Consider the following 26,600-nt stretch of genomic DNA (forward strand, 5'->3'; position numbering starts at 1 on the left):
GCCAAAAATTATTTAGCACTTGGAGTATGCCAGCACTGAGCTAAATCCTTAACATTCATTATTTCACTTGATTCTCACAACCACCTCATGAAGTAGATTCTATTAAATTACCAATATGGAAATACCAATGGGGAAAGGTCACATCCTTAGAAGTATCAAACTTCTAAGTTTGACAGAAGTTATATCAGTCCATAACTTCTGTCATCTGATGTCTGGATAGACATCAGTCCATGTTATGTATACCTTAATATATGAAAGAAAGACTAACACCATCCATCAAGTTGACATGTGTATTTATTGCACAAATATCCCCTAGAACTGGGAGGTTATTATAGTACAAGTGTACATTTGAGAAATGTATACAGAACAAGAAACAACTATGTACATTTTACATATCCAACATCTAAGTAACTTAGAAAAAGCAGAACAATCTCATAAGACATCTACCAGAAATAGGCATTATGTAAAATCTGTTAAGTGATCATCCCCAGAGTATGCCAATTGGAACAAAACAAAATCTGTACTAGTATGTTTTTATTGCACTTAACATTTTCAAACTCAAAATTAAGACATATTAATAAAAGCCAGAAATATTTAAAATCAAACCAATTAGTTTATATACAAGAAAAAATTAGTTTTAATTCTATAATGTAAAAGATCCCTTTTTTATTTCCTGTTTCAATAAACAGGAGTTTTTTTGATATGTAACAACTGTCTGTACCATAACTTGTAAAAATTATTTCGAACAAGCCAAAACTCTTTTCACATTCTTCATAATGACCACACTTTAAAGTAGCAGCAGCTCATTCCTTGGGCTTTGCGTAAGGAAAGAATGACTATGATGAAGGTAATAGAAATTATAGAAGGATTAGGAATTACAAAACTCAGGAACGGGAAGCAGTGGGGAGGAAAAAAACAGTAACTCAGGAATCCTATAAGGATTAATGATTCTTTAAGAAACTATAGGTCATTTCCTTCCCAGCAAAGCTTAGCTTTAGGAACAACAATAGCATGAGCCACCCACTTATTGAGGACTAGAATTTCTAAATGGTAATTAAACATTTTAAATAAAGAATAGTTTGATGGTTAAGGAAACACCCAGACATTATCCAAGTGCTACACAGAGCTACAATAAAAAAAAAAAAAAAATGTACAAGGCTGGGCACAGTGGCTCACGCCTGTAATCCCAGTACTTTGGGAGGTCGAGGCAGGTGGATCACTTGAGGTCAGGAGTTCAAGACCAGCCTGACCAACACATGGTGAAATCTCACCTCTACTAAAAATACAAAATTAGCTGAGCATGGTGGCACACACTTGTAATCCCAGCTACTTGGGAGGCTGAGGCAGGAGAATCACTTGAACCTGGGAGGCGGAGGTTGCAGTGAGCTGAGATCGCACTGTTGCACTCCAGCCTGGGCAACAAGGGTGAAACTCTGTCTCAAAAAAACAAAACAAAAAAGGTACAATGGCCCGCAAATGTATGAACTTTTTAATATTCTGAATTCTGCCAAAAAGATTGACTCATAGAATTCCAAAATTAGACAACTGGATAATTTTGTTAACGCACAGAAGAAAATAAAGCCAAAGAAAATATATCCACAAACACTCCTTGGCAGCAAGTCATCCATGGGAGACTCAGGTAATAACTGGGACTAGGTAAAAGGTCATGGGCCAAACAGATTGCAGACGCACCAATTTCAGGTTTACATTCCATTAAAACAACCATTTTTTCTTTGTCTAGTTGGAAGTCTCTTGAATACATACACAGCAAGGCAAAATGTGACCCAATGCTGTAAATTCAAGGTCAAAGACAACTTTCCATTAACTATTGAAAATTTAAACAGCAAGAATGGATAATATATTTAATAACTGAATAAACAAGTGGTTTTCTTTTTTTAATCAATAATGAAATTATGATGAAAATAGTCAATGAAAGCAGAAACCAACTTTACTACTAGCATTAAAAGTCTCTTAGACCAGATAAGCAAAGAATAAACTATAATGTAGTATTCAAGTAAACTGAGGTAGTAAAGAGTATTGAAAACTTTATCCACCCACCTTTCTATTTACATTACTTACAGGAGTTTGGTTCCATATTAGCCTTTCTTACAAGCAACACTCTATAGTATGTACAAAGGCAACAATTGAGAAGTGAAAATCTTTGAAAAAAATACGCTTTTGGAAGGGAGGGGCTCTTAGAAAAAAAGAGAATAATTTTAAGAGTTATGAATTCTATTAGTGTAAATTGAGGATTATTAAGCAGTGAAACAAATATTCAGCTCCTGTGGGTTCATGAGGGTTGATACCAAAAGCAAGGGCCTTGGCTACCTGAGCACTTTTAAAGAATATAGTATTGTTTTTGCCAATGCTTTGGTGCAATTTTTAATCCTAATTTTCATTTATGTTAAATTAGTGAACATGTAAATATTAATATTTATAAGAATAGTTCATACTTATAAACAAATGGTATAAAGTAGTATTCTCATTTTGGGAATCTCAGCCTTAAAAAAAAAAGGTTGGCATTACTTATATTTTAGAGTGTGTGAAACAGAAAAATCACCAATAAGTAGTATTTCAGCATTATAGACAATACTAGTTGAAAATATATATTTTTTAAAGGCATGTTTACCAATCTTGTATTTCTATTTCTGCTTTTTTAAAAAAAATAGGTACATATGTACACTTGGGTGGATAACATAACACATTTACACTCATTATTCTGAGTTTGTTATAATTAACAGGCTGTTTAAAATACTTACTTTGAGAAATAACCAGACATTAGCTGTTTTGAATTGCAAAACTACCAAACAATCAAGGTTTTATAGATCTCTGTGCCTTAGAAATTAAAAATTAAAAACTAATGAATAACTATTTCTGAGCCATTAAATCATGAGACATTGTTGCTATTTATGAGTTGTGACAACACTGCAGTGATCACATGAAACTCCTGATAATATTCATTTTGTAGAAATTTCTACCGTACGCTTTGGCTTTTTCAAATGCTTTAAAATTATTGTTGCTTTAATTTCATTTGTTTAAAAATCTACCACCACCCAAATGTCCAGTCAAAAAGAAAAAGCCATCTGACATACACAGAATATACAATGCTATGCAGAATACCCTGGTGACTGACTCATTCAGATGGAAGTCTAAAAGGGACAAAGAATCTCCATAAATGCGTGTTGTGTCTGCTTCCTTGGTTTCTACTTATTTTCCCACCAATTTCTAACAATCTTTAGGTATATTAAAGGAGTATTTGTGCAACATATGGAGAGTGAGTGCTTGCTACAGCAGCCAGAAGTGGAAGATCACTGGATTCAATCCTGAAATAAAGGGGAAAAAAATGTCAGTTTTGATTTTCTGTACTGAGGACATGAACTCTACAGGCAATGACCACCACCTGTAAGGTCACTATACCTCAACGGTTAAGGAGCTAGGCCACTCTGGCCAAAAGGAAAAATTTTCAGTAAATAAAACACAGAACTACAGATATGAGTTAACAACGTCATAAATGTAGGAAAGTGTCTCAATGACATGCTGATGGAACATGAATTGGGGCATGGCACAATGACTAACAACTACAATCTAGTGTAATAATAGCTGGGTGTGGTGACTTGTGCCTGTAATCCCAACACTTTGGGAGGCCTAGTTGGGAGGATCGCTTAAGCCCAGGAGTTGAAGACCAACCTAACCAAGATAATGAGACCCTGTCTCCACAAAAAATTTTAAAAACTAGCTGGGCATGGTAGTGTGCACCTGTGGTACTAGCTACTCTGGAAGCTGAGGCAGAAAGATCTCTTGAGCCCAGGAGGTTGAGGCTGAAGTCAGCCATGTACCAACAGCAGGGCAACAGAGCAAGACCCTGTCTCAAAAAAAAAAAAACAAAGAATAATAATGTGTACCCAGATTGTTTTAGATTCAAATGTTTCTATAATAAGATGTATTGGAAGTAATGGGAGCTACTTCAAAGTACATCCTACCACAGATTTATAGGAAAACAAAAATGGCCAATCAACATAGAAAATATTAATCAGACTCCCTCATGGTTAGAGAAATGTGAATAAAATCAGATGCCATTTTTTAGCTAGTAGCTTGGCAAAGATCAAATTTGGTAATAGCCAGAAAGAGTGCCTCTTACTGTTTGTGGGAATTCATTTTGAAACTTTCTGGAGAGTATTCAGTATAATCTGTCAAACTATCTATCAATACAGGCCCTTTAACCAAAAATTCTATTTCAAGGAATTTATCCTACAAATGTCAGAGATTTATATTCAGTCTGGCATTGGTTTATAGTAGCAAAAAACTAAAAATAATCTAAATTCCAACATATAATGGAATGCTAGACAGCCATTAGGAAGAATGAGATTATTATGTGCTTATATGAACATTCAAGATATAGTAAAAGGCAAGTTGTACAAGGACACAAGAGTATAACTCAACTTAGATTTTTAAATAATATTCATTTAAAAATTCTATAAAACAATCTGTTAACAGTGTTTGAGTAGGGGTTGGAAGTTGGGGGAAGAAGACAATGACTTACTTTTCATTGTATGCCAAAATGCACTGTGAATTTTGGTTACATGTATGTTACTTTTTAAAACTTGTCTTAAATATTTTTACATAAAGGCATTAAACACACACCTCACTCCCCAGAAAAACAAGATTATATCCTGTTACCGATTTTCCAAATACTGGAGAACAATTCTCTCTGTATAACTCAAGTCAAAATCATCAAGTCTGGACCAACAGTGTGGTCCTACAGAATATAAATAGGGTCTAAAGTAAAAAAGATATAGTCATTCAAATCCCTAATTAGTCCTACCAGTGTGTGACATCTGGCATGTTAACTTACAGAATCATCTGTTTCCAACCTGGATAACATTGCCTACACACTGCAGGATGATAATAAGAATTAAGAAATAACACTAGTAAAAAATTTTCATTTGGTTTCTGACACACAGTAGGTTCTCAGTGATATTGGTTTCTTTTCCCATCATAAAAGTCAAATTAGATAAAAGTTCTAGCTTGTTTTGCTTTCTTTAATGGCAATTCAAGAAATCATTCATATGAACCTGCCTGAAGTGGCCACAGAACACAAGAAAAGTGACCACAGAACATAATGTAATAGGGCTATACTATGCCCCCTCTACCAACTTCCCATTCCTCCTTCAGTAAGCATTTTTGATAACTGTTTTCTGCCAGAGAATAATGTGGAGTAGACAGACATAATATATAGTTAATGGGGGGAAGGAGTAATATATGGATATTACCATCTACAGACTTCTGTTACCTCAATCAGCTCATTTGGAAGGCAGGGCAGATACTTGGAATAATGAGTTTGCAACATATTTAATAAATGAGTATGTACTTATGTTTCTGAGACAAAAATTCAGATTTTAATTCATTCTGATTATATTCTCAACCTACTGTATGTAATGGCACAAGGGATAATGCCTTTCAGATTAGTGGATGACAGGGAACCTGCTATTACATGGTACAGGGCAACCTAAATGATAACAGCCTCCAGCTTCTAATAGGAGAAGATACGTAAAAGGAAAAAGGGCAATTCTGAGGAACATTCCTTGCCTGATGACAGAGCAATAAAAGCAAAGCCAAAAAAGAAACCATTAACATACCCCAGAACCACTCCCAGCTCCTTGACATGAACACGCATCTGCCCCCTCAGGTATTCAGACAGCATTTTACTTTTGAAGTATAGCTCCTGCAACCGGTCTTCAAGATGCATTACACACTGTAGTTAGGGAGGAACCAAGAACCAGGTCAGAAAACAGTTTGCAACTCTCAGTCATGGCAAACTCCAAAACATAATGTTTTTGACAATTCTGTTTATTTCAACATGAACTAAAATTTGGAGCACATTTTTAAAGTATGTAGTTTTAGCTAAAAAGAGAAGTGAACCTTTTTCTGGCTCATATCAAAGATTAGCTTCTACAGCGTCTTTTTTTTTTTTTTTAACTGTGCAAAAATACACATACAATTTGCCCTTTTAACCATTTTTTGTTTGTTTTTTGTTTTTGAGACGGAGTCTTGCTCTGTTAACCAGACTGGAGTGCAAAGCGCGACCACAGCTCACTGCAACCTCCGCCTCCCGGGTTCAAGCAATTCTCCTGCCTCAGTCTCCTGAGTAGCTGGGACTACAGCCATGCACACCACACCCGGCTAATTTCTTTTCTATTTTTAATAGAGATGGGGTTTTACCACGTTGGCCAGGCTGGTCTCAAACCCCTGACCTCAGGTGATCCACCCACCTCAGCCTCCAAAGTGCTGGGATTACAAGTGTAAGCCACCGTGTCCAGCCCTTTTTAACCATTTTTAAGTATACTTCAGTGGCACTAAGTACATTCAAAATGTTGTGCAACCATCACTACTATCCATTTCCAAAACTTTTTTCACTATGTTTTTATTTCAAATTTGATAAATATAAAATTTTTATAAATTAATACTTTTCAAATGTATTTACATAGGAAAGGATGTATTCTCCTGTGGAGAATAAAAAAGTTTGCCAAAGTTCACAAAGAATGCTATGTAGTTCCCCAATTTCTAAGCTGAAAGACTGAAAATTAAAACACATCTGGGCATGGTGGCTCATACTTGTAATCGCAACATTCTGGGAGGTGGAGGCAGGAGGATCATCTGAGGCCAGGAGTTCGAGATCAGCCTGGGCAACATAGTGACACTCTGTCTCTACAAAAATTAAAACAAAACAAAACAAAAAAAAGAATTAGCTGAGCATGGTGGCACGTGCCTGTAGTCTTAGCTACTTGAGCCCAGGGGTTTTGAAGGTGCATTGAGCCATGATTACTACTGCAATTCAGCCTGGGTGACAAAAGTTACAAAAAAAAAACAAAAAAAAACCTGAAACATACATTTTGTTTAATGTCAATTAACTTGCTCAATTTACTAAAATAGGTGATTTATCATGTGAATTGATGCTAAACATGTTTGAGGAAAAAACAGAAGTTTCAGGTGCTAAACTTTAAATTCTTGCAGAGTGTTCCTTTCCAATGAAAATCAGTTATTAAAAGCTCCTAATAAAAATCTACTTTATTATTGTTAAAACACAACCAAATGGTTGTGGTTTTATAGTGTATGTTTTTTCACAATGCTTTAGGCTGATAATGCCATAAGAAAATTTTAACTGCAGAATATATGTAGATATAAAATATGTAATATAATTTACTATATTAACCACTTTACAGTATATAATTCTATAGTCCTAAGAGCATTCGATGTTGTGCAACCATCACCACCATCCATTTCCAGAACATTTTATCATCTCAAAAACTCTGTACTCATCATCTCAAACAAAAACTCTGTACTCATTAAACAATAACTCCTTATTCTCTTCTTTCCCGCAGCCCCTGGTAACCACTATTTTAGATTCAGTCTCTATGAATCTGCCTATTTGTGGTACCTCATATAAGTGGAATCGTACAATATTTGTCCTTTTGTGTCTAGTTTATTTCACTTAGCATAATGCGTATGAGGTTCATCCATGTTGTAGCATGTATTAGAATTTCAGTCCTTTTCATGGCTGAATAAATATTGCATTGTATATATTATACCACATTTTGTTTATCCATTCGTTTGCTGATGGACGCTTGGGTTATTTCTAACGTTTGGCTATTGAGAATAATGTTTCTATGAACAAGAGTATACTGCCTGAATTCCTGCTTTTAATTGTTTTGAGTATAAACACAGAAGTGGAATTAATAGATCATATGGTAATATACAATGTTAAACTTTTTGAGGAACAGCCAAACTTTTCCACAGCTCCGGCACCATTTTACATTACCATCAACAATGCATGAGGGTTCCAAGGTCACCACATCTTGGTCAATACTTACTATTTTTTGTGGATTCTTTTTATCATAGTCATCCTTACAGGTATTGAATGGCAGCTCACTGTGGTTTTATTTGCATTTTCCTAATGACTAATGATGTTGAGCATATCTTCGTGTGCTGATTGGCCATTTGTATATTTTCTGTGGCAAAATGTCTATTCAAGTCCTTTGCCATTTTTTAATTCAATTATTTGCTTTCTGTTGAGTTGCGGGAGTTACTTATACATTCTGAGTATCAATCCCTTTTGAGATATATGATTTGCAAATATTTTCTATTTTATAGGTTTGTCTTTTCACTCTGTTGATAGCTGATAAACAAAAGTTTTTAATTTGATGAAGTCCACTTTATCTATTTTTTTACTTTTGTTACCTATGCTTTTGGTTTCAAATTCAAGAAGTCACTGTCATATCCAATGTCACAAAGATTATCCCCTAGGTTTTCTTGTAAGTTTTATAGTTTTAGCTCTTAAATCTTTGATCCATTTGGAGTTCATTTCTGTACGTGGCATAATTCTTTTGTATGTGGCTATCCAATTTTCCCAGCATCTTTTGTTGAAAAGACTCCTTTCCCTGTTGAATGGTCTTGGCACTTTTGTTGAAAATCAATTAAACTTATATGTGAGGGTTAACTTTTAGGATCTCCATTCTATTCCATTGGTCTATACACCTGTCCTTATGCCAGTAGCACAATGTTTTGATTACTGTAGCTTTGTAATAAGTTTTGAAATCAAGAAATGTGAAATCTACCAACACTGTTGTTTTTCAAGATTGTTTTATCTCTTTGGGATCTCTTGAGATTCTTAATGTATTTTAAGATGGGTTTTTCTATTTCTGCAAAAAATATCAATTGGATTTTGATAGGGAATACAGTCAATCTGTAGATAACTTTGAGTAGTAATGACATCCTAATAATATTAAGTCTTTCAATCCATGAGCATGGGAAGTGCTTTCATTTATATATGTCCTTAATTTCTATCAATAATGTTTTATACCTTATAGTGTACAAGGGAGTCTTTTGTCTCCCTAAATTTATTCCTAAGTAATTTATTCTTTTTGTTGCTATTGTAAGTGGAATTGTTTTCTTAATTTCCTTTTCAGAGTGTTCATTGTTCAAATAAGTATACAGAAATGCAACTTATTTTTATGGGTTTTGTATTACGCAAATCTGCTGAATTTGCTTACTAGCTCTACCAGTTTTTTGTGGAATCTTTATGTTTTCTATGTACGAGAAGATCATGTCATCTGCAAACAGAGATAATTTTATTTCCTCTTTTCCAATCATGAAGTCTTTTGTATTTTTCTTGCCTGATTGCTCTGGCTAAAACTCTCAGTAGCATGTTGAACAGAAGTAGGGAAAGTGGGTATCATTGTCTTTTTCCTAATCTTAGGGAAATACTTTCAGTCTTCCACCACTTAGTGTGATGTTGGCTACGGGTTTGTCATAGATATCCCTTATCATCTTGAACTACAGAGCTTTTTAACTATGATATGTTATAGTCCTCCTAATAAGTGAAAGAAAGAACCTTGAAAGTTGGAAATGGGGTCTTTAGAAAGAGGTTACCAGTATTATAAAGAGATCAATAAAAGTCCTGACATGACAATGAGGATCCAGAATGTACTGGCATTCTACACAAAGCTGGGAGATGTTGCATGACTATACTACACATGATCAAAAATTCTGGCTGCTGAAATCAGAACATACAGACATGTACACATCCCCTTCTGTCTTAGCTTGGGCTGCCATAACAAAGTATCATAGACTGGGTGGATTAAAAAAAAAACAAAACAGATATATCGCTGGGAATGGTGGCTCATGCCTGTAATCTCAGCACTTTGGGAGGCTGGGGCAGGAGGAACACTTGAGCCCAGAAGTCTGAGACCAGCCTGGGCAATGGGGCAAAATGCCATCTCTACTAAAAAAATACAAAATATTAGGCGTGGTAGCACGTGCCTGTAGTTCCTGCTACTCAGCAGGCTAAGGCAGGAGGATCACCTGAGCCCAAGAAGTTGAGGCTGCGGTGAGCCAAGATTGCACCACTGTGCTCCAGCCCAAGTGATGGGATTAAGACATTGTCTCAAACAAAAAACTCCAGATATTTATTTTCTCACAGTTCTGGAAGCTAGAAATCTAAGACGAAGGTGCAATTATGGTTAGGTTCTGGTAAGGGCTCTCTTCCTGCTGGCAGACAGCTGTTTTCTCACTGTGTCCTCACATGGTGGAGAGAGAACAATCTTTATCTCTCTTCCTCATCTTCTTAGGCCACTAATACCATCAGAGTACCCCACCCTCAAGACCTAATCTTACCTTAGATACCTCCCAAAGATCCTATCTCCAAATACTGTCACACTGGGAATTAGGGCTTCAATATATGAGTTCGGGTAATGACACAAACATTCAGTCCCTAACAGGTTTTTTTCAGAAAAACAATGATGAAAGCTTTAAGCAGTGCTTAAAGTAATGCAAGTGTTGTTACACATACTTACAAAATTTGGAGACAAGTTATGCTTATAAAGCTGAAGTGTGGAATGAAGCAGATTGGAAACAAGACTGGAAACCAATACTTCCTTTCCCAATTTATTATCTGTCACTCGTCTCTGGCTACTGGCCACTTGAACAGTCCATTTATCCATGTCAGCTATAATACAGACAGCTTCTGCTATTGGTTCATCCAAAACTGGATGCTGGAAATAAAAGAATAATTCATCTTATGTTTAGCAAATGAAGTTTCCAAAGATAATGGTAATTCAGCAATGAAGGTTTACTAAACAAAAACAGAAAAAAAAATTAAACTTCAATATTTCAATATCTCCTTGACCAAGGAGAATAATTAACTCATTAACAAATACCCTGAGACATATTATAGATATCATCACAGATAGAGACTTTGTATTCATTACAAGGACTTTGTATTATTTAGTCCAGAACTTAACTTTCAACAGTCTTTTGATCATTCATTAATTTGACAAATGTATTAAGTGTCAACTATGTGACAGGCAATTGAAAGAAAATGTTTTTTTACCCTGAAAGAGACAAACATTTTATTTTATTTTATTTTCAGACAGAGTCTTGCTCTGTAGCCAGGCTGGAGTGCAGTGGCGCAATCTCAGCTCACTGCAACCTCCGCCTCCCAGGTTCAAGCCATTCCCCTGCCTCAGCCTCCCAAGTAGCTGGGACTACAGGCACACGCCACCATGCCTGACTAATTTTTTGTATTTTAGTAGAGACGGGGTTTCACCATGGTCTCGATCTCCTAACCTTGTGATCCACCCACCTCGGCCTCCCAAAGTGTTGGGATTACAGGCGTGAGCCACTGCACCTGGCCTGAGACAAACATTTTAAAAACAGAACAGAACAGGACAGGACAGATGCCATGGCTCACATCTGTAATCCCAGCACACTGGGAGGCTGAGGTAGAGAACTGCTTAAGGCCAAGAGCTTGAGACTAGCCTGAGCAACATAGACAGACCTCATCTCTACAAAAAAATCTAAAAAATCAGCCAGGAATGGTGGCATGCACCTGTGATCCTAGCTACTTAGGAGGCTGAGGTGAGATGATTGCTTGAACCCAAGAATTGCAGTGATCTAAAACTGTACCACAGCACTCCAATGTGGGTCAAAGAGTAAGACCCTGTCTTTAAAAAAACACAAAAAACAACAACAACAAAAAAACAAGACTTATTCACACAAATAAGTCAATGGTAAGATTCTGTGCTAACTATCCCAATATGTCAGGCATTAATATCCCTCAGCACCAGAGAAGGTATTCCTTGATGTCATGAAGTGCTTTGCTGCCTACATGAATTAGATTTTTCTGTTTGACTAAGACATCTGTCCAGAGTATGAATACAGCAGTTAAAAATGGGACACATCAAAATATACTAACAGGGTTCTCCAAGATACACTGTTAAGTGAAAAAAAAAAAAAATTCAGGCTGGGCGTGGTAGCTCACGCCTATAATGCAGGCACTTTGGGAGGCCGAGGTGGACCGATCACCTAAGGTCAGGAGTTTGAGACCAGCCTGGCCAATATGGTGAAACCCCAAGTCTACTAAAAATACAAAACATTAGCCAGGCATGGTGGCAGATGCCTGTAATCCCAGCTACTTGGGAGGCTGAGGCAGGAGAATGGCTTGAACCTGGGAAGCAGAGGTTGCAGTGAGCTGAGATCATGCCATTGCACTCTAGCCTGGGCAACAAGAGCGAAATTCTGTCTCGGAAAAAAAAAAAATGTCACTATACATACAGTTATGTTTCTAAAAATTCAGATCTACATCTAAATGAAAACGTATAGAAAAAAGAAAATACTCAAATCAAGTATGAAGTATTGAAGATCTCTGTGAAGCAAGAATGTTAAGAGTATGAAGGACTTCTACTTTTTACTCTGTATATCTTTATACTGTTTGAATTTTTTAATTTTTATTTATTTATTTTTTTGAGACAGAGTCTCACTCTGTCACCAGCCTAGGCTGGAGTACAGTGGCATGATCTCAGCTCACTGCAACCTCTGCCTCCCGGGTTCAAGTGATTCTCCTGCCTCAACCTCCTGAGTAGCTGGGATTACAGGCATGTGCCACCACGCCCGGCTAATTTTTGTACTTTTAGTAGAGACAGGGTTTCACCATGTAGGTCAGGATGGTCTCGAACTCCTGACCTCGCAATCCACCCACCTTGGCCTCCCAAAGTGCTGGGATTACAGGTGTGAGCCACTGCGCCCAGCCCTTATTGTTTGTTTGAATTTTTATCACAAGCATTTACTTTCATTGTTAAAAATGTTAAGACAGTGAAAAATAATATTTTGACTCATATATACATAGTCATGAAAGAGCCACAAGGCATATGGCTATGTCCTTACCTTCCCCCGGTTTACAAACAAAGACCAGAAATGACAATTAAGTACAGAGCATGACTGCCAGAAACAGATAGTGACCCTACCTTTAATATTTTTCTGTATTTGGAAAGGTAAGGATTTTTTTTTATTATTGGCCAAATGGAATAGCAGCAACAAGACTGAGATTAAAACTATAATATGAAATACTGAGACCAATGGCTTTTCCTCTCTAACTTTTAATGTTACTACAATTAGGAAAAGGTACCACAATTAGGACAAAAGTTTACTCCTGGATAAGCCCAGGTTTGGCATCCTCAAATGATATTTCTTTGCCTAGTTAATGAGCAACTACTCTGAATAAAGCTCTTTCCTGGAAACTAAAGAAACAAAGACAACAGAACTCATAGACTTGTGAGGGAGATCAAAATAAATACATCTAGCTTAAAAAAAAATATGTGTTACTGATGAAGCAGAAACCAACTGCTGGGAAGTAGAGGGCAATCGCGGGATCTGTGTGATAGGGAGTTTCGCAGTGAAAGGGACGTAGGAATATGACATTGAAGTGTATAGATAGGACTACTGGTGAAAAAAATGGGACAAGAACATGGATAATTCAGTAAGAGTAAGAATCAGAAATAGAAGTAGATGCAAATGGCTACATTTGTGAGAAATGATATTGAGAAATAAGAAGAGAATGGCAAAGGAAAAGTCCAGAAATATACCTTGAGAAGATTTTCCATGGAGCCCCAAATTTATATTTGTTTTTTGTAAAACAGTATTCAAATATTTATTCATCTCTTGCCAGGGATAAATCACTTTGTTATTCATCACTTAATTATGGAAATATAATTTTGGCAAAGATATATACACATCTGTGATATTGTGAAATATATTCAGCTGACCAACAACATGGGTTTGAACTGCAGGTCCACTTAGATGCCAATTTTTTCCAATATAATATATGAGTAAAGTTTTTGGAAATTTGCAACAATTTGAAAAACTTAGACAAAACCGTGTAGCCTAGAAATATGGAAAATAAGAAAAGTTAGGCATATTATGAATACATAAAATATATGTGGATGCATGGCACAGTAGTGTGCGTTTGTAATCCCAGCTACTGGGGAGGCAGAGGCGGGAAGATCAATTGAGCCCAGTAGTTCGAGAGACTAACCTGAGTAACATAGTAAGACCCATCTCAAAACAAACAAACAAAAAAATGTAGGTAGTATATTTTACCATTTACTACTGTAAAATACAAATTTACTATAAGAAGTTAAAATTTATAAAAACTTACACACTTACAAGGCATACAAGGTGACATTCACAGCCCAGAGAAATGTTAACAAATGTATAGTATTAAATCATAACTGCATAAAACTAGCTGCAGTACCTACTGTACTACTGTAATAGTTTTGTAGCCACTTCCTGTTGCTATTGCCCAGAGCTCAAGTGTTGCAAGTATGTACTTCAAACACCCTGCCAACTTAATCATCTCTGCAGGAGCAGTTCCGCTCTCCAATAAATAGCATATCTCAGTTAAAAACTAATCTCTTTTCGAGGCCATCCTGGCTAACATAGTGAAACCCCGTCTCTACTAAAAATACAAAAAAAAAAAAAAAAAAAAAATTAGCCGGGCATGGTGGCAGGCGCCTGTAGTCCCAGTTACCCGGGAGGCTGAGGCAGGAGAATGGCGTGAACCCGGGAGGTGGAGCTTGCAGTGAACCAAGATTGCGTCACTGCACTCCAGGCTGGGTGACAGAGCAAGACTCTGTCTCAAAAAACAAAAAAACAAAACAAAACAAAACAAAACTAATCTCTTTTGGGAGGCTAAGGCAGGAGGATCCCTTAAGCCCAGGTGTTTGAGGCTGCAGTGAGCTATGACTGCACCATTGCACTCCAGTCTGGGTGACAGAGTGAGACTCTGTCTCTAATAAAACAAAAAGACAAAAAGATAACAAAACTGATGTCTAAAGGTTCTCATGTATTTTTCATCATGGTTAGTGTGATACAGCAAACCCTGAATAACATCATGGGACCCACATGGAGTACCACTAGTGATGCTGCAAATGCTCTCAAGAAAAGTAGAGAGAAGTTAAGATATTACGAGAAAAACTTAAATGGCTTGATACGGACCATAGATTAAGTAGCTGTGATTACCCATCATTTCAAGACCAATGAATCCACCATGAGGACGGTTGTAAAATAAGAAAAGGAAATTTGTGAAGCTGTCATTGCGGCAATGCCACTAGGTGTGAAAACCAGGTACTTTTGCAGAATACCTTTTAAATCTCATAATGAAAATGCAGCTCTTACGTGGGTACAGGGTTGCTGTAAGAAAGCTCTAACTATAAACTCTAATATTATTTTTTAAATGAAGTCATTATATGACAACTTAAAGCAAAAGGAGGGTAAAGGATCTAAAGCTGGAGAATTTAATGCTAGGAAAGGATGGTTTGATAATTTTAGAAAGAGTTTTAGCTTAAAAAATATCAAGATAACAGCTTTTGCTGACCAAGAGGCAATACACAAGTTCTTGGACACCATCAAGAAAACCATAGAGGACAAAAGGTATCTACCTGAACAGGTTTTTATTGCAGATGAAAGAACCCTATTATGGAAAAAGATGCCACAAAGTACATTTATTAGTAAGAAAGAGGAGCAAGCACCAAGATTTAAGGCAGGAAGGGATAAGCTAACTCCACTGTTTTGTGTAAATGTAGTCATGATTAAGATCAGAACTACCCTTATATAAAGAGCTGCTAACCTCTGGACCTTGAAGGAAAAAAGATAAACACCAGCCCTGCAAGTCTTCTGATTGTAGAACAAGAAAGCCTGAAAAACAAAAACTCTTTTTCTGGATTGAATCCACCCATGCTTTTTTTTTTTTTTTTTTTATGAGACAGAGTCTCGCTGGGTTGCCCAGGCAGCTCACTGCAACCTCCAACTCCCAGGTTTGAGTGCTTCTCCTGACTCAGCCTCTCAAGTAGCTGGGACTACAGGCACCTGCCACCATGCCTGGCTAATTTTTGTATTTTTAGTAGAGATGGGTTTTCACTATGTTGGCCAGGCTGGTCTAGAACTCCTGACCTCATGATCCACCCACCTCGGCCTCCTAAGGTGCTGGGATTACAGGCGTGAGCCACCACACCTGGCCCCACCCATGCTTTATTTCTAAAATCAAGAAGTACCTTGCCAGTAAATGACTGCCTTTTAAAGTTCTTATGTTGGACAATGCCCCTAGCCACCCAGAATCCTATGAGTTTAACACTGAAAGTGTTGATGTGGTCTAATTGCCCCTAAACACATCTCTAACTCAGCCTCTAGATCAGGGTGCCATAAGGACCATTAAACACAATATTCTATAAAAATGATTGTCAGTGCTATGGAAAAGAACCCCAATGGAGAGAATATCATGACAGTCCGAAGAATCACCCCACAGAAGATGCCATTGCTGTTACAGAAAAAGCCATGAAAGCCATCAAGCCTGAAACAGTAACTTCCTGCTGAACTGTGTCCAGATGTTGTGCACAGAACTTAACAACAGAGCCAATCAAGGAAATCATGAAAGAGCTTGAAAATAAGGCCAAAAAAAAAAAAAAAACGGTGGGTGAAGGCTTTCAAGATATGGATCTTGCAACTTCGGGAGGCCGAGGTGGGCAGATCACAAGGTCAGGAGATTGAGACCATCCTGGCTAACACGGTGAAACCCCATCTCTACTAAAAATATAAAAAAATTAGCCGGGTGTGGCAGCGTGTACCTGTAGTCGCAGCTGCTGGGGAGGCTGAGGCAGGCGAATGGCATGAACCCGGGAGGCGGAGCTTGCAGTGAGCCGAGATCGCGCCACTGCACTCCAGCCTGGGCGACAGAGCAAGACTCCATCTCAAAAAAAAAAAAAAAAAAAAAGATATGGATCTTGCAGAAATTCAAGAGCTAACAGACACCATACCAGAGGAATGCACAGAAGACAACTCAATAGAGATGAGTGCTTCCAAACCAGTGCCAGACAATGAGGAACAAGACGTAAAAGCAGCAAGGCCAAAAAACAAACTGACGTTAGACAATCTAGCAGAAGGGTTCATATTATTCAAGACTGATTTTTATTTCTTTTATCACATGGGCCCTTCTGTGATACTGAAACCGCCTTTGCAAAAGTTATATTAGTGAGAACATTATAGCAGTGAACTAAGCTAACCCAAAACCCATCTTGGCCTTTCCCTTAATTATTCCTGGGGTATAGGGCCAAGCTAACTTCGGAAGACATTTAGGCTACATTTTTTTTTTTTAAGGTGTGCAATTTTATTCAGCTGGTCTCAAGTCAGTGTACAGGTAAGCCCTGGCTGCCTCCACCCACTCCAAGGGTGACCAAAAGCCTTCATACATCTCAAGTTGGGGGACAAAAAAGGGGGGCCACAAAAGCTGATCATTCAAAGTAAAACAAAATAAAAAAGTATTAAGGTGAAGATTAAAAATTTTTGCATTATATAATTTACATGAAAGCAATGCTATCACCTCCCCTGTGTGGACTCGGGAGAGGACTGGGCCATTCTCCTTAGAGAGAAATGGGGTGGCTTTTAGGGGGGCAAGGGACTTCCTGTAGCAATGTGTTTCACAATATTTGGAATGACTATTAGAAAAAAGAACAATGTACAATCAAAGTCCTTGGCCACATTGTAGAACTTTGGGGGATGCTTGCTCCAGCCGACTGCTGTCACCTTCACTGTCCCAGTTTTTAAATCCTGAGTCTAGCAAAAAAAAAAAAAAAGAAGAAATCACCACCAAAAACAAAAAAACAAATAAAGCCATGCTAATCTCATCTTGTTTTCTGCACAAGTTAGGTTTTGTCAAGAAAGGGTGTAACACGACTAAGTAACAGTCCGCCTAGAAGCATTTGCGATGGACAATGGAGAGGCCAGACTCGTCATACTCCTGCTTGCTGATCCACATCTGCTGGAAGGTGGACAGTAAGGCCAGGATGGAGCTGCCCATCCACACCAGAGTGATGATCTTCTGCATCCTGTTTGCAATGCCAGGGTACATGTTGTTGCCGCCAAACAACACTGTGTTGGCGTACAGGTCTTTGCGGATGTCCACGTCACATTTCATGATGGAGTTCAAGGTAGTTTTGTGGATGTCACAGGATTCCATGCTCAGGAAGGAAGGCTGGAAGAGCGCCTCAGGGCAGCAGGATAGCTCATTGCCAATGGTGATGACCTGGCCATCGGACAGCTCATAGCTCTTCTCCAGGGAGGAGCTGCAGGCCGCCGTGGCCATCTCCTGCTCAAAGTCCAGGGCGATGTAGTATAGCTTCTCCTTGATGTCACACAGGATTTCCCGCTTGGCCATGGTGGTAAAGCTGTAGCTGTGCTCAGTGAGGATCTTCATGAGGTAGTTAATAAGGTCCCGACCAGCCACGTCCAGACACAGCCACGTACCCCTCGTAGATGGGCACAGTGTGGATGACCCCATCACCAGAGTCCATCACGATGCCAGTGGTACGGCCATAGGTGTACAGGGACAGCATGGCCTGGATGGCCATATACATGGCTGGGGTGTTGAAGGTCTCAAACGTGATCTGAGTCATCTTCTTGTGGTTGGCCTTGGATTCAGGGGGGCCTCAGTCAGCAGTATACGGTGCTCCTCGGGAGCCACATGCAGCTCATTGTAGAAGGTGTGGTGCCAGATCTTCTCCATGTCATCCCAGTTGGTGACGATGCCATGCTCCATGGGGTACTTCAGGGTCATGATGCCTCTCTTGCTCTGGGCCTTGTCGCTCACACAGGAGTCCTTCTGACCCATGCCCATCATCACACCCTGGTGCCTCGGGTGCCTCATTATGGAGGGGAAGACGGCCCAGGGGCATCGCTGCCCGTGAAGCAGACCTTCCACATGCCAGAGCCATTGTCGACGACAAGCGCAGCAATATCATCATCCATGGTGAACTGGCGGCAGGTGTGGATGGGCGGCAGAGTGGCGAGGGTGAGGCTCTGTGCTTGCAGGGTGGACACAGTCTTGGTGGTCCAGGCTATAGTTTAAATGATAATAGGCCTTGCCCAAAACTCAACTGCTTTTGTAAAGCTAAAAGGAAGCCATCAGGCTGAAAGTAGGAAAGGAGTTTGAGTCCTGCTAAGGCACAGACATTATTCTGGAGATTATAAGAAATGAAACTTTCCCAACTGCAAATAACACCACTATTGTGCACTGGCATTTTGAGATATCTTTCCAGGTTTTTTGCATGTCTGACACCCTTGGCTCCACCTGGACTGACAACCTGCTCCTGTAGCCCCATCCAGAAGTGATTTGGCCCCAGTAGGATAGCTTCAACCCCCTATTTTATTTCTGCCCCAACCAATCAGCTGCAAGCACCTGTTACCTGGCCACCCCACCCCTTCCCCCAAACTGCCTTTTAAAAATCCCTAACCTACAAGCTTTAAGGAGATGATCTGAGTATGAACTCCATCTCCTATGTGGGGTGGCTGGCCTTGTGTCTATTGAACTTTTTCTCTACTACAATATCATAGTCTTTATGCAGTGGGCAGGAAGAACCCCTGGGCAGTTACAAATTTGGGGGCTCGTCTGGGATCACCCTTGTGGCTACCTGCCCACGGTTTGGTAGTCCCCCACCGGCAATAGATCTAGAGGCCAGCCCAAGTGGCTGCATAGTTCTCTTGGACTGGGGGCTGACGCTGGCACTATCTCTACCAGCAACACACTGCTGACCCATGGTGCATGGATTCAATTGCAGTAGAGAAACTGCTCCTGTAAAGACATTTCTAAACTGGTCTGGTGGGTATTCTAGGTGGTGCCAATGCCTCCTTCCTTCTCCCGATTGGTTTGGCTTCTTAAGGGATCTAAGTTTGGCCCCTTTGGGGGTTTCAATCGGCTCTCCCTAATCAGTAGGAAGAGTCTAGGTTGGAGAGACTTCTCCTCAATCAGGAAGATTTCAGGGAGATTTCTCAGAGAATAGAAGCATACTCTTAGAATTCTTGCTCAGGGATCTTGGTTTGGGAGACCTTCTGTCCGTCTTGTCTTTGTTGTGTGTGTGTGTGTTTGTACATCTAGAGGGGATCTCTAAAGGAATTGGTGATGGAAGTCCAGCAGACCTAACTCAGAGAACCTTATTTGGTCACATTTGCTGAGCAGTGAAGGAAGTTCAACAGGTTTGACCTGGGGTGACTCTCTGCTCTTCATGTTGTCCAGACATCACCCAATGAATTCCCAGTCAGAGGTCACCCCTCCCTACCTTGAGGGGATCAAAGATGACAGGGGCACACTAGAAAAGGATTGAGCCTTGATAAGTCAGTATTAGGTGCTGAGCAAAGTGACTAGTGTCTGTTTTGTTATGTGTGCTTCACTAAGCTGAGATAAAGAATGTTAATTTGACGTTCTTTCGCCCCTCTCCCTCGCTCCCCCCGCACAGCCTATTGGGTGACATCTTACAAAGTCGAGAGGTTTTTGCCTATGGTTCAATGAAACACACAAAAGTAATTTTCCTTTATGACTATGGTGCAGTGAGCAACATCGCCAGGGCCGCTGGGGGAAACGGAAATCAGAAATCTGCCATGCCAGCAAAAGGTAAGAATTTCTTACCAGTGAGGCTTCTGGCCTCTCTCTCTCTCTGTGCAAATCAGATAAGTGAATGGTAAAAATCACTGTTTATTAATAAGAAAAAGGATCTGTGAGAGGCTAATCTGAGGCTGTAGTGATTCTGGTATACTTCTCGATGGGTCAGTTATAAACTTAGCTGTGGGTCCCTGAAACAAAAACTAAATGAGGCGTCCCTCTAATCTTGTTTTACATCCTTGAGAGCATGACTTTGTGACCACGTGGGGATACTCTCTCTTGGTCTCCACCATCCAGAGAACAGGAATTTTCAAGTTCATGTCAGGCACCCAACCTGAAAGGGCTGGGAGTCTGAGATGAGTCAGCACATTCTTCATCCCAAATGTGTCAAGCCCTTGGGTGAGTTTTGTCTGAAAAGGTCCCATCTCTATTGGCATTTGTCATCTTTTGCTATCTTAAGCCCATTTCCGAGAGTGAATTCTTGGGGATCATGGAGATGCCTCTTCTACCCTAGATACCTTTTGCTTCTAATGTAAAAAGAAAGGAAAAAAAAAACTGGAAAATTACCATCTAAACTTTAATAGGTTTCTTAGATTGAGTCACTATTGGAACTGACTACCTCATTGAAAGAAAAAGGTTAAATTAAAAGAAAGATGCATAATAATGACATAGTTAGTCTTAGAAAATTCTCTTGAGCAGTTACAGTCCTTTGCAAGCTTGAAAATGCTCTAGACTCCTTCTGGAAAAGACTATAGCAGTCACCTTGTACCGGAGGTCAGTTGCAAAGGCTTTGCCCTCCCACAGTGGTGGGTGGCTTGGGTTCAATTCCAGCCTTTGGGAGCAAGTCCTTTTTGGTTTAATACTTGCGGAACTTTTGCCATTTATTGATTCTTTTCCCTTCCATGCACAGCTTCTCATTTCTTATCTTGAATTTTCTTTTCTCTGAACTACCTTTGGAGATATTCTAGATTTTTTTTTTTCTTTGAGATGGCGTCTCACTGTCACCCAGGCTGGAGTGCAGTGGCACAATCTTGGCTCACCACAACCTCGGCCTCCCAGGTTCAAGCAGTTCTCCTGCCTCAGCCTCCTGAGTAGCTGGGATTACAGGCGTGTGCCACTGTACCTGATGGCTAATTTTTGTATGTTTAGTGGAGACAGAGTTTTGCCATGTTGGTAAGGCTGGTCTTGAACTCATGACCTCAGGTGATCCACCTGCCTCGGCCTCCCAAAGTGCTGGGATTACAGGTGTGAGCCACCGCGGCTGGCCTGGGGATATTCTAGATCTTATAAATCGTTTACCATCTCTTTGGAGACATCTCCTGCATCCCTGTTTAAGTCATCCCCTTAGTTAAGGCTTATTGATTTCACACAGAAGGTTACCTCTAGTAAAAGGATTCAAAAGTCAGAGTTTGTCCTCACTGAAATCTGGTAATAAAAGATTTTAGAAGAATTTTTCTCTTGAGAGCTCTATAGTTAGAAATCAACTTAATTAAATAGCTGATATTTGGGCTATATGTACAGATATTGTTTGAAAGCTCCAGCCTTCCCTTCAAAAACTTCTCAGTCAATGGAATTTTTTCTTGATTCTCTGTTTCTGTGTGTTTATATGTGTCGTGTGTGTGATGTTTATATACAGAGCTCCAATTAAATGGCTTAAAGAAAAATAAGCGCTTGAATCAAACATTGTCAGAAAAATGGAAACTTTAATGCCTGTAGATCTCATGACTCTAATAATCTTTTTGTAAATAAAAAAGAAGATTACTGGTAAAGTAAAATGAAAATGTCTTCAAAGTTTATATATTTAGTCTAAATTTGGCAGGTCAAACACTGTTTGCTGGATGCTTTAAGGTGATAAACTGCTTCTGTGACTTTTACTAATTGTTTGTCTGTTCTACAACCAATAGATTCTAGGTAAGGCCTGGAGACATATGGAGTTAGGCAGGTCCCCTGGCTAGGCTGGGAAAAGTCATGGGTTCTACAATATTATACATGGTTAAAATTGCTTGTTTACCAGGTTTCTCACCAAAAATAAAATTTGCTAAAAGTTAACAGTGCAGCATGCACTTGAGACTATTGGAAAAACAGTTTTATATACAAGGTGTAGAAGGAAAAAAGAATGTGGTTTTGGTGGGAGGATATAAGAATGCATGGGAATATGGTTTTTGTTAAAGGGAATGAAATTTTGTCTAGCTCAGAGGGTTTTAACAATTTTCTTAACCTAAAAGAGTAATGGGACAAAACTGAAGGTTTAAGCAAGGTGTAGAGGGTTTGTGAAGGGTTGATCTCATAAAGGAAGTTCTGTAGGTATAAGCAAGTTTGCTAAGATTTGAAGGGGATTATTTAATTTTTCTGTATGTTGAACACTGAAATAAGAGCACACTAATGCAGGGCCAAAATCTGGGCTCATGTGTCTGAATAACATGGTTTTCTTAGTGAATTGATCTACTGCTTAACAGAAAATTGTAAAAGATTAAAAAAGGCTTATTAAAATTTTACCTTATGGTTAAACTAATTAAGATTGAATCAGTTTGTTTATAAGGTTTTATTAAGAATTGGGTTTAACGTTACTAACACACTAATGCAAAGGTGAAACTTGGCTTTCTCTTTAGAACAAGATTTTTGGGAGGCCGAGGTGGGAGGATCACTTGAGGCTCCAGAGTTCGAGACCAGCCTGGATAATACAGCGAGACCGCATCTTCACAAAAAATAAACACATTAGCCGGGCATGCTGGCATGTGCCTACAGTCCCAGCTGCTGGGCAAGCTGAGGTGGGAGGATTGCTTGAGCCCAGGAGTTCAAGGCTCCAGTAAGCCATGTTCGTGCCACTGCACTCTAACCTGGATGACAGAGCAAGACCCTGTCTCAAAAAAAAAAAAAAAAAAAAGGGCAATAGGAGAATGGTGAGGAACATAAACTATGACAAAACCATGCAATAATCCATATACATTAAAAACAATGTTTACACACTATGTTAGTATGGGGAAATATTCTTACATTAACTATTATGTAACAAAAGCAGAATTTAAAACAGATAATATAAAATCATAAAGAGTATAAAAATATGGGTATATATAAATACATATACATGCATATATTTTATATATAAGAACTCAACTATATAAAAATATATACTTATATATAAAAAGATATGCTTGTGTATATCTGTGTATTTATATATAAAAAGATATGCTTGTATGTATATCTGTGTAAATACACAATATTTACACAGATAAATACACAAGCATATCTTTTTATATATAAGGCTTCAGACATATATATGATATATAAATATACATACATACAGAATAATAATCATAACAAGAAGATGCAAAGCACATTGTGACTAATATCACCACACAGTGTAAGTCTGGAATATAAACATCAGTATTACTTTCATTATAGCCAAAGAAACTGAGGCTTTCCTAGAGTAAATATTCTGTCTTATGATATACCGGTAGTAAGTGGCCAATTCTGGGTTTTATGAGAAGCCACAATGCTGCCTAATGCCTGGAGGAAGTTTCTCTATAAGGATAGCTGATGGTAGAGTTAGGAAAATTTGTGTTTGGCTTCCTTCACATTTCAACATTTTGTATAATAAATATACATTAAGAAAACTGCTACTTTATTAAAAATCAGGGAGAAAAAGAAAAGACACTCTCCTCTTATAATTCAGAAGAATAAGACTGTATTTTTTTAAAGTATCACTTCCATTATTTATATATTAAAAGGTTCTTACATGTTTTTCCATGTAGTCATATAAAAAAATTTTCATGTTAAATATGATAAACTTTAAGTATGCAAGGATTAAAATATATATATATATATATATATATATATATATATATATATATACACTTTTTTTTTTTTTTTTTTTTTGAGACGGAGTCTCACACTGTTGCCTGGCCTGGAGTGCAATGGTGAAATCTCGGCTCACTGCAACCTCTGCCTCCCAGATTCAAGTGATCCTCCTGCCTCAGCCTCCCGAGTAGCTGGGATTACAGAGGCCCACCACCAGACCCAGCTAATTTTTTGTATTTTTAGCAGAGACGGGGTTTCACTATGTGGGCCAGACTGGTCTCAAACTCTTGACCTCGTGATCTGCCCACCTTGGCCTCCCAAAGTGCTGGGATTACAGGCGTGAGCCACCACGCTCGGCCAAAAATAATTTTTTTTTTTTTTTTTTTTTCTGAGACAGAGTCTCGCTCTGTCACCCAGGCTGGAGTGCAGTGGCGTGATCTCAGCTCACTGCAAGCTCCGCCTCCTGGGTTCAGGCCATTCTCCTGCCTCAGCCTCCCTAGTAGCTGGGACTATAGGCACCCACCACCACACCTGGCTAAATTTTTGTATTTTTAGTACAGATGGGGTTTCACCGTGTTAGCCAGGATGGTCTCGATTTCCTGACCTCGTGATCTGCCTGCCTCGGCCTCCTAAAGTGCTGAGATTACAGCCGTGAGCCACCGCGCCTGGCCAAGTAATTTTTTTAGAAATCCTATACATGCGTTGGAAAAATGATTGATAACAAAGTTCAACAACTTGTCAGTGCTGAGATTGAAGGTATTTTATTTTTCTTTTTGTCAAATTTTTCATAATAGTGCTTTGATAGTATACTTACATGACTAAATGAAAATATGAGAAGGAAAGACTAGAAACCCAATTACTAAAACAGAGGGGGAAAGACAAATAGCTCCTTCCTTTTTACCACAGTGGAAGGAATCCAAGAGCAACAGACCTGGGACCACTAATACAAAAGTCTTGTAACTTTGTAATGGTGATTTTGCTATTTGTATTACTCCTTGTTCATCTGTTTTAGTAACAGTATGGCATAGCAGCTTAAGAACAGGCAGTTAAGAACTGAATTCTAGTTTTGCCATTCCCCATCTATGTAACTTAAAAACTTCTCTGAGTCATATCTGAAACACAAAGATAACAATAATAAGTACCTCAAAGGATTATTATAAGATTAAGTGAAATAGTACACTTAAGTGCCTGGGACACAGTAAGGCAACAATAAAAACTAAATACTATTATTATTATTCATCCTATAATAGCAGGTAGAAACCCTTAAAATCAAAATGTTGTCTTTATCTTCAGTAGGAGGCAGCAATGTTTTCCAACGCCAGGATTTCACAGAGAAAGTCAAAAGATACTGTGTTTGGCGATGGGTACAGATGAAAGAAGAAAAGAGACTAAGCAACTAGGATCAGACATAAAGAAAGACAAGAATGCATTAGAAGACACAGAGTGCATTAGAAGAACTCATATACAATTCCTTAACCAAGTAATTCAACAAATAGTAGGCACTACATCAGGTATTGGGACGGAAGCACTGAAAAAACTAGAAACGGTTCCTTTACCCTGAAGGGCATCCATACCACCAACTAATAAAAATTCTGTCCTTTGAAGTAATAATACATTCAAGCATCTTCCTCAGGCACTACTTTTGTTATGTTTTATACTACATTTATTCATACACTTGGCCTTATTTTCTCTGTTGCTAAGTTAAAAACTTGAAGTCAGAAACTTTTTCTTTTTCATACATATATCCCTTGGAGTACTGACACTATATTCAGAACACAGTAGGTCAATAAATATTGATCTGATTGGTATTCAAAAGCTGGGCAAACTAGCCTTTAAATATGAAGATCACAAGTTCTGATCAGTTTTTTTCACAAATTGTTTTTATCTATATTTGCCATAATTTCTCTAGTATCCAATAAAACACCAAACTTTACAACTTAGGTAACTTTCTACAGACACAGAAGATTTAAACCTTATTGGCTAACAATTGACTGCTGCTCACTAAGCCACATTTTCTCATCCATAATTTCCCACTTGGCTTTCTTCATTTCTGTTTTTTTGTTTGTTTGTTTGTTTGTTTTGAGATGGTTGTCTTGCTCTGCTGCCCAGGCTGGAGTGCAGTGGCGTGATCTCCACTCACTGCAACCTCTACCTCCTGGATTCAAGTGATTCTCCTGCCTCAGCCTCCCAAGCAGCTGGAATTACAGGCACATGCCACCACACCCAGCTAATTTGTGTATTTTTGTAGAGGCAGGGTTTCACCATGTTGGCCAGGCTGGTCACAAACTACCGACCTCAAGTAATCCACCCACCTTGGCCTCCCAAAGTGCTGGGATTATAGGCGTGAGCCACCATTCCGGGACTCTCTATTTCTTTACTAACTTTTTAAATTGAGAGGTGGCCAGATTTTGTTATTAAAGAAAAGTATTAAAGTGATATGTACAATTGAAGGGAAAAATAGAAAATTCAACCAAACAATAGCTGAAGACTTCAATACTTCATTCTCAATAATTGATGGCAGAACCAAACTGAAAATCAGCAAGGACAT

General features: G+C 38.7%; 1 protein-coding gene and 1 pseudogene across 2 annotated transcripts in view; both read right to left on the bottom strand.

Moving 5' to 3' along the window:
* Positions 1–275: 275 nt before the first annotated feature.
* Positions 276–26,600, bottom strand: part of FNIP1 (folliculin interacting protein 1) — a 159,626-nt gene continuing 133,301 nt past the window's right edge. The window contains 3 exon segments of one of the 2 annotated variants that reach the window (NM_001131596.2): positions 276–3,323; positions 5,637–5,752; positions 10,350–10,547. In NM_001131596.2, the coding sequence (NP_001125068.2) occupies positions 3,245–3,323; positions 5,637–5,752; positions 10,350–10,547 (393 nt within the window). In that variant the 3' untranslated portion in view covers positions 276–3,244. 2 annotated transcript variants of the gene reach the window in all.
* LOC129059532 (actin, cytoplasmic 1-like) lies at positions 16,966–23,269 on the bottom strand (annotated as a pseudogene).

The sequence above is a fragment of the Pongo abelii genome, chromosome 4 (genome assembly GCF_028885655.2).
Source record: "Pongo abelii isolate AG06213 chromosome 4, NHGRI_mPonAbe1-v2.0_pri, whole genome shotgun sequence".
NCBI lineage: Eukaryota > Metazoa > Chordata > Mammalia > Primates > Hominidae > Pongo > Pongo abelii.